General features: G+C 30.2%; 1 protein-coding gene across 1 annotated transcript; it reads left to right on the plus strand.

Annotated features, from left to right (window-relative positions):
- Positions 1-10269: 10269 nt before the first annotated feature.
- On the plus strand, positions 10270-13790 carry LOC146959111 (GDT1-like protein 4). The gene is made up of 12 exons (XM_085740646.1): positions 10270-10374; positions 10471-10539; positions 11049-11108; positions 11232-11279; positions 11514-11602; positions 11716-11752; positions 11832-11879; positions 12374-12442; positions 12529-12573; positions 12670-12731; positions 12998-13070; positions 13335-13790. Exons 1-12 carry the CDS (start codon positions 10357-10359, stop codon positions 13401-13403), a joined length of 687 nt encoding a protein of 228 aa, XP_085596772.1. The 5' UTR covers positions 10270-10356; the 3' UTR covers positions 13404-13790.
- The last annotated feature ends 1015 nt before the right edge of the window (positions 13791-14805 follow it).

Genomic DNA, 14805 nt, shown 5'->3' on the forward strand with positions numbered 1-14805 from the left:
CAAATTTATGTTTTTGGGTGTTGTTCACTTTCATGCAATATTTTTTAATCAATCTCTAAGATATTAAATTCCTTATCCTTTGATCTTTGGTGGAATTTAACCATAGATAAACACTTAAGTGTTATGCTGAGTTAACAAAATATGTGCTTAGTAAATTCTTTATATGTTGTTGCGTTTTTTTACCCGAATCTAACTTTTTGGTAAATTAGTTTTTTTTAACGCAATCTAACTTTTTGGTAAATTAATTACACAAAAATCTTCAACTCCTTCAACAATTTCATAAAATCACTTGCAACTTACTTCGTTCTTTATAAGCTCATGGACAATATACACAATTCTTATTTTTTGTAATCGGTATCAGTTCTCTCAATCTCAAATTTATTTTTCATCTTCTAACTTCTTTGATCTCTTCTCATGAAATAAAGGAACAAAAACACACTTTCAGTAAATTACCATTAATCTACCTTTTTGATCATGTTGTACATCGGTTTGACCTTATTTGGCTATGTCACGTAATTACGGACACAGAGAATGTCACACTTGAGGGAGATATGTTATCGTGTAAAATAAGAGTTAAAGTTCTACAATGAAAGGAATAGTAGATATTGAATAAGATATAAGTGAGATGACTCACAAACGTGTGCCTAAATAATTTGGGAGAAATTGTGGTGTTGATATCATTTGTCTAGTTTCTTTTAGCCTAATGCAAAGATACAACCCAATGTAGGTTACACTTGCAGTCCCGAAATTATGATGATTTGTTTTGTTAGCTTTTGAATGTCATTTGTTTAATTTTTTTATGTTAAATATTATATTTTGGAAGTCGTTCGCTTTCATGCAATTTTTATTTGTCAATGCGATAACTTTTTTTTATTTAACCTCTATTATTTTAAGTTCCTTCACTTTTAGTCTTTAGTGGGATATGACAAAGGAAAAACGTTTATGTGTTATGCTGAGTTGAAAAATACATGTTTATTGTACATTTTAAATTGATGTGACATTTTTAATGAGTCTAATATTTTTGGTAGAATAATTACTCAGTAATATCCAACTCCTTCAACAAACTCATAAAACTACCCACAACTCACTCGTTTTCCTTGTCATTTCTTTCCAGTTCGAATAATTTTTCTAATTTAATTTCTCTCTTCTCATAAAATAAATGAGAAAAAAAAAACACATCTCTATGAAACCACCACCAAGCCACCTTTTTTACCATGTTGTGCCTCTGACCTTATTTGACTATTTCATCATATCATAGACATAGAGAGTCTCACGTTTAAGGGAGAAATGCTAATTTGTCATGTGTGAGTAAAAATTCTATATTGCCAGCAAGATTTGATATTTATGAAAATATAAATGAGATGAGTAATATACATATTGTCTTAAGGTTTTGTATGAAGATGCGGGGTTTCTCATTTTGAAACACAATACCTTGGTATATGTTCCTCATCAATATTATTGGACATCCAACTTTACATCTTAATTTGTGGTTTGAAATATGCAACTGTTAATATCATTCAAGAACTCAATTGAATACCATTTGCTTTGTAGCTTTTTATTTTGGTCAGATTGACAAACCAAATCAAAGCTAATATTTTCCTTCTCGTTTTCTGGAAACAACGATAGAATAATATTGTTAAAGTGCTCAAATGGGTCCAAAGTTTGAGCAAGTATCCCTCGCTCTTGATTTTTTTGGAGATCTATATATTTTCCAAATTATTTGGATAAACAAAGTCAATAAGGGAACACAATGAATAAGTTTGATCTAACCCACTTGTTTTGGCCTGGGACTACTTTTAAGGTCTCGTGTTTGATTCTCTCTGCTGCCTTCATATCAATTTTAAGGTCTCGTATTTTCTTTTCAAATCCATGTATCAATGCTTCATTGATTTTCAATGGAATATTGAAGGATGAACCGGTTGTACGAACACCTGGAATTAACATGTAATTAGCTATGACCCTAGGAAAAAATGGTCAAATTGATAATAGATTAGAGCCTCATAAGTATGTGGATAGCAGTTCAATTTCTGCCTCATGTGTATGGAAAATATTCGGCTGAGATGAGAGAACTCGTCTTATGTATCCCACAGGTTTTCCAACTAAGATTAGTCACTGCTAAGGTGATGTAAGCTTTATACCAATTTCATGATAACTCGAAAAAATATCAAATATAAAATTAGTTACCAAACTTAATTGATACATTTAATTAGTATATCTAATAGACATTAAAAATCAATATTTATTATTATTAATAATAATATAATAATGATATTTAAAAATTGATAATTTCAGCAAGCATTTATTTTGTATTATTTTCGACCAAAAATTTTCATCAATAAGTTAATCGATTGTTAGAGTATCCACAATGGACCTCTCCTTTTGGTTGCTTAAATGAGTCTCTATGTACATGTTACTTGCTCTTATAATTAATACTTAATAAGATTTAATCTTTCAAACTCTAGGAGTATATATGTTACCAGAATAACTCAAGGACTTTCTCTTAGTTCGTTCATTTTATTTTTCTTTTGGTTTTCTTTACTTTTTATTTTCTTGTTATTTACTTTTTTCTTGGTTTGGTGTTTGCCCCTCAGCTTTTTGCTTAGCTTTATTGAGAAGGTTTTGGTCCATCCCCCAACTCCTTTTGTTCTTGTTTCCTTTTATTTATGCATTTATAAAGTGATGCAGCTGGTTCATAATTGAACCCCATTTAACTAAAAAAATAAAAAATCTCTCAAACTCAACACTTCAAAAAATATTAAATGGGTCTTAGTAATAAATAATTGTTGTGCATTTTATATTAAATGTGTAGTTTTTTAATAAATAATAGTTGTTTTCAATAAGAAGTTATTACTTTCAGTTGCTTTAACATGTGCAATATTGCATCTAAAAACCCATAGGTCTAGCCACTGTATATGTTCTACACCTAATTTTCTAGTTCTATCTAGTGGAGGTTCGGTTTAAAATTAACATAAAAAAAACACATTTGTTGGCTAGTGCCCCTTTTAAAATAGATATATTTTGATTAATGTGTATATACACTCTTTACAACTTTGTTTGTATGAGAGGTAGTACAATACTTATATTATTGAGTAAACATGTTTTATTCAAACTATTGATTGTTATAATGATTTTTTTAAATTACCATTTACATGCTCTTCAAAGTCAAATGAGGTTTGGGTTTTATCATTTTTTAAAAGTGAAAACGAACCAAACTGAATCGATGGTGTACGGTTTGGTTCGACCAAAACTGCATTTAAATAAAAGAGGAATTCCCTCAAAAAAAAATAAAAGAGGAATTTTTTTCTTCAAATGTTTGTATTTATTTAATACTGAAAATAAAATATATGAAATTCCGTGAGAACACATAATTTAGAAATAAAGTTGCAATAAAAATTTAGATTTTTTTTTAGCAAAATTCAGAAATAATCATAGTAATAAAATTCAGAAAATTTTTTGCATCGTAAGAATCTAGAATATGTCAAAAAAGAAACTTAAGAATCCAGAAGAGAAGCTGCAACAAAGAAAAATGAAACCCTAATTCAAAATTCTTTTAATGTAACACTAATCCAAACAACACAAAGAAGAAAAATAAACAAAAGCCTTAAAAAGACTAAAATACACACTTATTACATATGATTCGTGGTATAAAATGAGTAAATGACAAATTACCAAAAAAACTAAAGTTTGGCCCTGAGAGTTAATATAGGATGCGCGACCTTGAACTGAATATATAGATAGGAAACTACTTTGTTCTCAATATTATAAAGGTCTCTGCAAAATAATGAACACATTGTAAACAAAACCGATAAAAGAAATTTCAATAATGTTGAGTTTCCTCCCAATTAGAAGAAACACAACCAAACTGGAAGGAATTAAAGTCGATTAAACTGAGATATACTTTAGTTATAAATCCGATAAGTTCTTTGTAAATTTGAGGAACATTGAGTAGCAATATGGTCATCCGCAAACAAATATATGGGAAAATAAATATGTTACATTAATAGCAAAAGAAATTTAATGAATAAGATCATATCGTTATATGATGAAAATAATGTCTCAAATGAAGCATTTTCAAAAATGATATATAGTAGACAATTATTTGGAACAAAATATAAATCATGAGAGAATTGGAACAAAATATAAATCATGAGAGAAGATTCAAGATCCCTTTCGTTTATGCCTTTCTTCAGCTTCAAAATCAATTTCTCAACAAATTATTTGATAACTAACATTCTCCCTCTTATTTTCTCATGTACAGCTAAAAATCCAACTATTAGCAATAAAATCCTAAATCATGGTCACAAACCATGATGAAGGGGAACGGTCTGATGCAATCAACAATAAAATTTGATGAAATTGTAGGAACTAAAGGTGTTCTTGATCTTCTTATTGTTCTTAAAACTATTTTTGAAAAATAGTAATAGTGATGAGAATAGGATGGGAGATAAAGATCTGAGCTATTTTATTTCCTTTTTGTGACAAAAAGAATCATTACCTTTCACTATTTTATTTTGGTTTTAATTTGATTTTAATAGGTGAGAAACAATTCAACGATAGTCTTGAATTAGATCAATTGTCAACATTCTTTTTTAGGACTGTTATAAGTGTTGAATAATTTGAATTTAATTTCATTAATTGGCAGTTGATAGTTTCTTGTTTGATTTTTTTATGGGCAGTTTCTTGTTTGATTTGATATCATGCAATTAAATTTCAAGATATCATTTTGATCATAATAATAAATCGAATGATTTCTTAAAATAGAGGCAGTATATGGAAGTATGTGTTGAGACTGAAATACCAGGTGCTAAGCATATACCATGTAATGGAAATTTGAATTTTTCTAGCATTAATTAGCCTGACATTAATTAGAATGAGACTATAACATGCCACATGTACTTTTGAATGAAAATGGTTTCACTTGTTTATATTGTAGATGTAGATGTAGATTGTAGATGTAGATAAGGATACGGATAGAGATATTGATAGTTTAGCCGAGATTGTTGTCTTTTTTTTTTTTAATATAATTTTAAAATAAATAAAAAAATATGGGTATGAAATAAAGGCAAATAAATATTATCGATGTTGATGAGTGACTCAAACAACCATAAGTATGTGTTTTATCATGCAATTTGTAAAAAAATTAACAAAGAAGCTTGAGTATGTGTTGATGACAGAAATAAATAAATATGGGGAGATAAAAATGGAATGCTTGATTAGGTGATAAAGAGTATTTGATGCATGTGAACTAATTTATCAAATGAAATGAATGGATGAGATTTGATGTTAAAATAATTTATGAGAAATAATATATATCAACGCCATGTTTAGTGAAAATGAGTGATTGACAATAGAAACTAAAAAACTTAATAAATTAAATCAGTTCTTTTGAATAGGAGCAAATGAAAATAATAAAGAAAATAGTGAGGTTTAGATAAAATTCATTGAAAAAAAAATAACTAAAATAAATTTTCTACATTTTCGCAGGGGTCGGTCTTGTTCTACAACATACATGAATAGTTTGCACCACAAAAATGTAAGATAAAAATATAATATCTTGAGAACTATCAACTAATATGTTACCCAAAAATACTTGAGAATTCTCTGTTTTTTTTAAGGAAGAATTCTCTTTTATATGCACAACTTCAACGTTGAAAGAACAAAACATTGACATGCCTTTCACATATCTCTCATTATTAATAGTGGCAAAAAAAAATAGTTTTGGAATGAAGAAATCTGATTCAAAACGTCTTTCAATTACGTCGCTTCAAATTAATAGAAAAATAATGAAATTCATTAAAACGTGAAGCAAACTTTTTCAAAAGGTGTAAATATATATGGGGATGAAAACCCTAAAATTAACAGAGCCGACAGCTAAACCTATAAAAGGGAATCAAAATTCGGAAGGAAAAAAAAAGGTGCCTAAATCAATTTGATAATAATGAAATCAATAAAATTGAATTGGTCAGGAGGTAGAAATATTTGCATTTCAAATAAATGATATTATAAACAATTTGTACGAAAGGAAGATGCATATACAAATGATGAAAGACAAATTGACTATATATAGGAAAAAAACTCAAGACTGGCTAACTTAATATGATGATGTGTTGATTACAATTTGATTGGATGATAATTAAGAATTATGTACCAACATGTAATTGGTACATATCTTGTCATAAGCCGTTAGAACTCGAGGGTATCATAGGATGAATATGTGAATTTGAACAAAATACATGGATATATACAACATGTAGTGGAGTAATATCATAAATTGAATCAATTTTTGAAATTAGAGTGATGAAAAAAATATGTTAAGAAGAAAAGTGTTTCAATAAAATAAAAGAGAGATTTTGAGAATAATTTTAAAATGGAGGAATATCATGGATATATACAACATGTAGTGGAGTAATATCATAAATTGAATCAATTTTTGAAATTAGAGTGATGAAAAAAATATGTTAAGAAGAAAAGTGTTTCAATAAAATAAAAGAGAGATTTTGAGAATAATTTTAAAATTTTAGTATGAATTCTAAATGATGTGAAAATGTTTGAGACGGACAAATAATATTTATAGGAAAAAAGAAGCAAATAAGTCACATCAATTATGCCATTAATTTAGTAATAAAATTAGTAACACATCAAATAGCAAAAATAATTTGAATAAAATATTCCATTTATTTTTTGTCATTATAAGCCTTTTAGTCAACTTGCATAATCATGTTAATTACATAAGTCTTGCACAAATCACATAATATGTACCAATTACACAAAACATTAAATGCACCTTTCAATATAAGGATGCCATGTGTACTATCAAAATAAAATAGTGCAAATATATATAATAGAGATACATCATTCATATTTAACATTTATCCCTCCACCAGGAAGTTGCTTGATTTGTCACTTTCCCTAAACTCTAATAAACAGAGGTTCAAAATGTTTATTGATCAGCTTGAGGCAACTTCCCTAAATTCCAAACTAAATAATTGATTCAATCTGATAGCTTGAAAATCACTACTCCTCACTCATCCACCCAAAAGGAATCAATTAAAGATGGTAGCAGTCTGAGTATATTATCCGATAATAGTACTTTTTTTAGTGCCACTGAATTTATAAATGAAAACCTCAAAACAGTTATTATTTTGGCCAACTACGGTCACTGCTGGTCTTTTCTATTTTTACATGTCAATTTTAAGATATATATATATATATTCCATCCCAGCATCTGTCTTTTTCACCATATATATGTCTTTTTCACCATATATATATCATGGTTGTTTAAATTTTATTCATTTGTATAAAGTATAAAAAGAAACATAAATGTATGGTTCTTCAGTTTTATAAAACGTTAAAAGGCGTTGCTTTTTTGTCAAAAAAAAGGTCATCACTTTTAATCAAATAAAAATGTCTTTTCATCCAAGCTAGAGCTAAAAAGTTCCTTACAAACACTTGTAACCGATACAATCATTTTGTCACAATCAAGTTAAGCTGAGTCTCTATAGGCTTAAAGATGCAATTTTTTACGATAAAAAAAATGCAATATGTACTCCCTCCGTTCCGGAATATCTGACCCATTTTCTAAACAAAAATGTCCCAAAATAACTGAGTCATTTCAATTTTCAATACAACTTTCATCATTCCCAATACAATATAACTCTAATTAATACTACTTTCATCATTCCCGATACAATATATTCCACTTTCCCCTTTATTTATACATTTTTTTAATCTGTGTGAAAAACCAAACTGGCTCAGATAAAACGGGACGGAGGGAGTAATGTTTTATTTTTAATTTATTTAATAATGTTAAACTAAAGTGAAAGAACTAAAATTAATTATAATTAGTAAACCAAGCAAACAAAATACCAACTTGTAGTTGGTTGAATGGTAGAGGACTAGGACAACTTAGGATATGTTTTGGAGTTCAGGATAATAGGAGGGGATGAGAGAGCTCAGAAAAAAAGGTGGAAAAAAACAAAAAGAAAGGAAACACAGTCTTTCAATATAAATTTCACAATATAAATTTCTCTAATATGGAGAAATAAAACATTATATTAGTCAAAAGTTTTTGAGAATTTTGGATATGACTAATATAAATTCTTCAATTCTTCAATTTTTATTTATTTCACTGACCTCGAGGAGAATTTTTATACTTTTACACTGACCTCGAGGAGAAGCACATTTCTAACCCCAAGTCAATACTCGTGTGAGTTTTGTGGTGAAATAATTAAAGTATTTTTTTGGTGGTGTTTGAGGTTTGAACCCCAGACCTTGCAATAATTATATATTATCTCTAGCTTCACGAGGACCAAAGTATTTAATAGAATGAATGTGTTAATACATAATTATTTCCACCCCTAAGAAAAATATTTACTCTCACGAGGACCAAAGTAGGCATGGCAACAAAACCCATACTCGTGGTTACCCGCCCGAACCAAACCCAATTTGACGGGTTTTTCCCGTTTTGACTGGGTTTGGGTGTGTGTATGGGTTTTCCCCGATTTCAAAACACGGGTATGGGACGAGTAATGGGTATATAGGTACCCACCCCGAACCCATACCCAAACCCGTCCCAAATATAAAAAAATACTTTATGTTGATATGTCATGTTATTTTGTTTGATAATTGTATGTTAATAAAACTACCATTGATATTTAAAGGATCAACTAAATCATTCCGTCTAACAAATGTTAAAGTGAGCGTATTGTTTGATAATGTATTACAACGTTGCTCTTGGGGATGCAAAAAAACTTCTATTTTTTATTACAAAAAATTATTCAATGCGGGAACGGGGATGGGTCGGGAATACCCGAACCCGTCGGGGACGGGGATGAGATTCAATTTCTCATCCCCGTTGGGTATGAGTAGGGTAACGGGTAAGTATATGAGAATCGGTATGGAGACGGGGAAGGTAAAACCCGTCCCCACCCCGCCCCATTGCCATGCCCAGACCAAAGTATTTCCACCCCTAAGAAAAATATTTCGAGAAAATGGTGAAAATCAATATTTTAAAATAATTAAATTAACGTGTGTTAAGGCATTGATTCCAAAATTTGATATTTTAAAAAAAAGCACATACTTCTTCCGTCCCCAATTATAAGCAAAAAAAAAAAAAATCATAATCCTTCCGGTCACTATTATAAGCAAAAAACAACTTTTTAGGTTCATTCATTAAATGATGTACACCCTCCGGTCACTATTATAAACAAAAATCAATATTTTGGATTCATTCATTTAATGATGTATGTGGTCTATAATAAAGACCACATACATCATTAAATGAATGAACCTACAATATTGTTTTTTGCTTATAATAGTGACCGGAGGGTGTATATGTATTTGGTCCCAAATACATCATTTAATGAATGAACCTAAAAAGTTGTTTTTTGCTTATAATAGTGACCGGAGGGAGTACTTATTTAGAAAATTAAAATATTGTAGTTTGTAGTATAGTTTTTTGTGTTATCCTTGGAATAATTAAGTTTCATATAGAAAGATGTAAAAACAATTTGTATTGGTTATTAGTTATAGAAAAAATAAAAGAGAGCATAATTAATGCAAATTGCATTTAATTTCTCCTTGAAAAAGATGATTTTTTGAAAAAACATAATTAAATATGATAAAAGTTAAACTTTTTTGTTTATAATATGAAACAAGGAAAATAACTTTTTTGTTAGAGTAATGATATTTTGACATCCATTTAATGGCAACTTTATTGAAAGTTGTCCAAAAGTTATCAAAAAATGATTGTCAAATTATTATTTCTCTTTTTTTTACTTATACTCCCTCCGTTTCAAAATACATGTTCAAGTCAACCACTTCACACATGCCAATGCACAATTTTGACTGTTAATATCTTTAATTATCTAAAGTAAAAAATTATAAAAATTTAATATTTTGAAAATATTTGTCGAGACAAATCAAACAACATCTTACATGCTAATATTTGTATTTATAGATTAGTTAAAAAAATATGGTTAAAGTAAGTCAAGTGAATAGTGCACATTGCAAAAAATGGACATGTATTTTGAAACGGAGGAAGTAATTTGGGAGCGATAGAGTTCTTGTTTGACGCTTAAATTGATTTATTTATTGAGATTCGGTGAAACGGAATTGAATGCTATACTCTGAATTTGTGATCGGATCAATTAATATTTAATTACTGTGGCCCAGTGAAAAAAAGAATCACCCAGTTGCACAGTTGCACGCACGCGCAGACTGTGTCTACCATTCATTCATTCATAAATCATATCAATTCAGTGTTGGTTCGTTCAACCCTTAACTGGTAACAATTCACACTCAAGCAGAGAGAAGAAGACAAACAACAACAACAACTCTCTCTCTCTCTCTGCAAATATGAGCTCAATTGTTCAGGTATTTTCTCCTATCAATTATTTCACCTCATTTTTTCATTTTCTGTTTCTATGTCAACGCTAATCTCATTTTTATATTCATTTTGATTTTGATTAGGGTTTTACAAAGTCACTCGCCATGACCGTTCTCTCTGAGATCGGTGATAAGACTTTTTTTGCAGCTGCGGTTAGTTTCTTACTTACTTACTTACTTACCTTATTTATTTTCTCACCTCAAGCTACCTCAGCTCAGATATCACACTCTTTATTTATTTAATTTCATTTCATTCATGTCTTTCAATTTCACCAATCAACTCAATAACTATTCAACTCTTTTTTATTTTTTATTTTTAAATATTTTTATAGAGAATATGAGAAACATTATTCAGTTACAATTCATTATTGGCTCTAACTTTGTTCGAAGTGTTGTTTCATAAATTGAGTTTCAATTTCAAATATTAGGTGTGTTGTCTATTATTATTTCATTGCATAATTCCTAAAATTGAAGGGGTGATAATAATAATATTTGTTTTTGTTGTCTTAAGAGTAAAATTCATAAGTCTTCACTGTTTGATATATTTGATGCTTTTTTGAAGATAACAAATATATCAAACAGGAAGGGCTAATGGTTTTTGTTTTTGTTGTCTTGAGAGTAAAGTTAAATAATATCTTTGATATTTTGATGCTTATTTCAAGATACTGGCTATGCGACACCCACGACGCCTTGTCTTAACAGGTTGCCTCGCAGCTTTGATAGTAAGAATCTTTTTCTCTCTCTCTTTTTTTTTTTCCTTTCTTTCTTTTCCAGATTTGTTATCTTTGTTTTTAAAGTAGTGGTATTTTGATTCTCATAGTTCCTTGTAAAATTTCGAATTATAGGTGATGACAATTCTCTCTGTTCTTGTTGGTTGGGCTGCTCCAAATCTGGTGAGCATTCTTTTTTGCCGGTTTAACTTCAGAATCATCATCGTTGTTTGTTTACTACTATATCGTTCAAAGTTGTTATCTTATCGTGACTCGTGGCACTAAAACTGTTTGTGCATATATTTTGATAAGATATTCAGCATGAGTATATATTATAGGCATTATCTAACTCTTGTTTGCCCGCATTATCTTTTTTCTTTGATTTCTTCCCTTATTGATTTTCATGCTATTATGCAGATCTCTCGTAGTTGGGCTCATCACATTACGACGTTCTTATTCTTCGGGTTTGGACTTTGGTCCTTGAAAGAGGCTATATTTGGAGAAGGGTGATTATTTAATATCCCTCATATCAACCTGATTATACATTTCTAATGAACGCAAGTTATCATCTGAGTTGAATTTTTTGTACTCATTCGTAATAAATTCATTTGATGGACAGGGAATCAGAGGAGTTGGCTGAAGTTGAAGCTGAACTGGTTGGTTTTTCAACATTATTTGGTTTCTTATGTTAATTCAATTTATATCTTCTTGACAACACCCTTGTATTGTAATTAGGACAAAGATTGGAAGGCTAAAAATGGAGCTACAAAAGATACCAAAAAGGTAAAATAATACCTGTTTAATTAAATCTGTGCTGCATTCTTTCTGTTTGCCTCCATGTTCACTCTTTTGATCTCAGCATGCATTAAAAAGTTTGTATCAGTCCCTTAAGACGATGTGCGGTCATATTATGTAGTATTTAAACATTTCCATAGAAAATATTTTGTCTACTTCGTGTGATATTTGATTACCAAATGGTTAAAGATATATTTGGAAAATCCTTAGAACTACAACAACAGAACAAAGAGTGAGTTTCTTGAATATCTATGCTAGAATAAATTGCTTTTAACTTATTCATACTTTGAATAGGAACTTCAAATCTTGCAAGGAAAGCTTTAATACCAAAATCTTCAATTGCACTACTTCTGATTCATGAGCTTGAATAAGAATTTTCTACTTATTTCGAATAAATTGATTAAAATGTATAATACAGAATTATCATATGCTTTGTACTCATTTTCTAAGACCTAATACACATTATTTGTCATATTTTTCAGGTTGATGATGCCACAAAAAAACATAAACGGCCATTTTTATCTCAGTTTTTCTCTCCCATCTTGTTACAGGTAATAAATTAATAGTATCTCCATGCAATATTTAACTGAATTCAGAACCATGCCAAATTTGATTCCTTTTCACTTCCATTCTGCAGGCATTTTCTATCACTTTTTTTGGTGAATGGGGTGACAAGAGCCAGGTAAGGATAGTTAGAAAACATGTTTCATTTTCTTGTATATATTGGAGCACGTTTCATCAGTCGTTACTTATTAAGCATAACTTTTTTTTTGTTCAGTTGGCTACCATAGGTTTAGCTGCAGATGAAAACCCATTTGGCGTGGTTCTTGGAGGGATTCTGTGAGTTTGGACTATTGATTTCTTTTTGTCTGCATATTATAGAATAAACTGATTTCCTTCAAGATTATGACTATTTTCCTTTGGTTGCCTGCATTTGTTTCTTCATTAACTTTTTACTAGAATTATGCATACATGTTTGTGTGCCTTGCAAATGTGAAAGAGTGTAGTGTTTGTTTAGAGGCTTAAATATTTGACAGATATGTCTTATGCCTAAGGTGCTACAAATTTCTTAGAAGAGGAATGTAATTATTAGTTGTTTATTACAGGGGGCACGCGTTGTGTACTTCTGCTGCTGTTATCGGAGGGAAGAGTTTAGCATCTCAGATTTCTGAAAAAGTGGTAATATTTTTATTTCTTTATATTTACATTACAACAAGTTGTCCATATGTTTTTGTCACCTTTTTTTTCCACCTTTTTTAATTCAAGTAATTTCAAAATTAGTTTAAACTAGCAGAAAGTAAATGAAAAAGAAGTAATGGAAAACTTGATGGAATAGATGCAACAATTTCTAGGTCATAGTGTGCAATTCTAATTTACTACACTACTGGTAAAGATTAAGATAAGTATGTATGTCACCTAAATGCTGTATTCAACATTTGGCAGGTTGGACTCTCAGGTGGAATTCTTTTTATTGTTTTTGGTATCCAATCATTCCTTTCTTCAGTCGAATGATGAAGTCTATGCTATTGGTTAGTGATTATTCTCAGGCTTTTCTTTGACAAGATATGTTTAGCAAACATGCTTGTTACAGTGGTTGAGATTGGCTGCCAAAAGAGCTTGCCTTTCCACCTTGGGTCAAAGCTTTCATTCTTTTCACCCTTTTAAAGAGTCTATGGTTTAAAATAAAGATACTATTGTAAAACAGAACAGACCCAAATTTAATTAATGTAGGAAGTTGATTGGATTATTCCTTTTCAACACGTACTTGCAGTAACGGATTCTCTATGGGAGATTTTCACAAATTTGTAAATGTCTATGAAGAGAGTTTTCCCTTGACAGGGGTTGTGTGAAATTTCTCATGTGAAAGTTAGCATAAAAAGGATCCATTCCATGTGCCTACACTTAACCTCTTTATCTTCCTCTCTCAATCTATTGATGCATGTGTGAATTTCCAATGCTTATTGCTGGTGGAATAAATGATCATTTTGAAGAGTATCTTTAATTTTCAAGTTGTTTTAATTCATTATTTCCCCCCTGGGATGGTGTCTAAGGACTAAGTTGGTAACTGTGAAAATGACCCTGCCTGGGTTGTAGGAAGTAATAAAACAAGATTGGGGTGAGGTAGAAGGGGAGAAAAACCAAGCTTGTTTGTATGGGTTGTGCTTGAATGCTTGATTTTAGGACTGTTGACCCAATACTCTTGCATTGTGACCTTTCCGTCCATGCCTGTATGTTGTGACAGATTCAAAAAGTGTAAGTTGTGGTTGCAATACCTATATGGGATCCAACTTCCCAATTCACTTTAGAATGTAAAGTGAGTAATATAAACCATTAGTTAACAAATCAAATGTAGATATTGTAGTTACATCATAACAAATCACGAGTTTGTTAAATTAACTTTTAATTTTCACTTTACACTTTAGTCACTTTAGAGGATTCAAATCCCCTTTACACTTTAGTCACTTTAGAGGATTCAAATCCCCTATATGGTATATATGATATTCAATTTATGGAAATCTTAGTGGGTACAAATGCACCCGATGTCCCCAACATCAAGCCATCCCTTGCTTGCTTGCATAAAAATGCCTTTCCTTCACTGGAGCCCAACTTAAGTAGCATGGCATTTTATAGAAAATATTAGCGAAATTTAAAATGAATCAAAAAATGTTAAACCAAGTAGATCCTGCAAGTGAGATTGACAGAAGCCATAAGATGACATGTCACACAACGAATCATGCAAACCTAATCTGGGTAGACTTGGTTCATACCATAATCTTTTCCTTGCAATGGAGATAATTAGATTGGATGGAATATAACTCTCTCAAGTGCTGTTAGTAACTTCACTGAGATCACAAAAGAATTTGTTGGTGACTCGGATGGATTTTTAGTTTAGAATGGTTTATTGCTACTTTGT

Source organism: Medicago sativa, chromosome 1 (genome assembly GCF_051527215.1).
Source record: "Medicago sativa cultivar Bolivia chromosome 1, Bolivia_mono, whole genome shotgun sequence".
Taxonomy (NCBI): domain Eukaryota; kingdom Viridiplantae; phylum Streptophyta; class Magnoliopsida; order Fabales; family Fabaceae; genus Medicago; species Medicago sativa.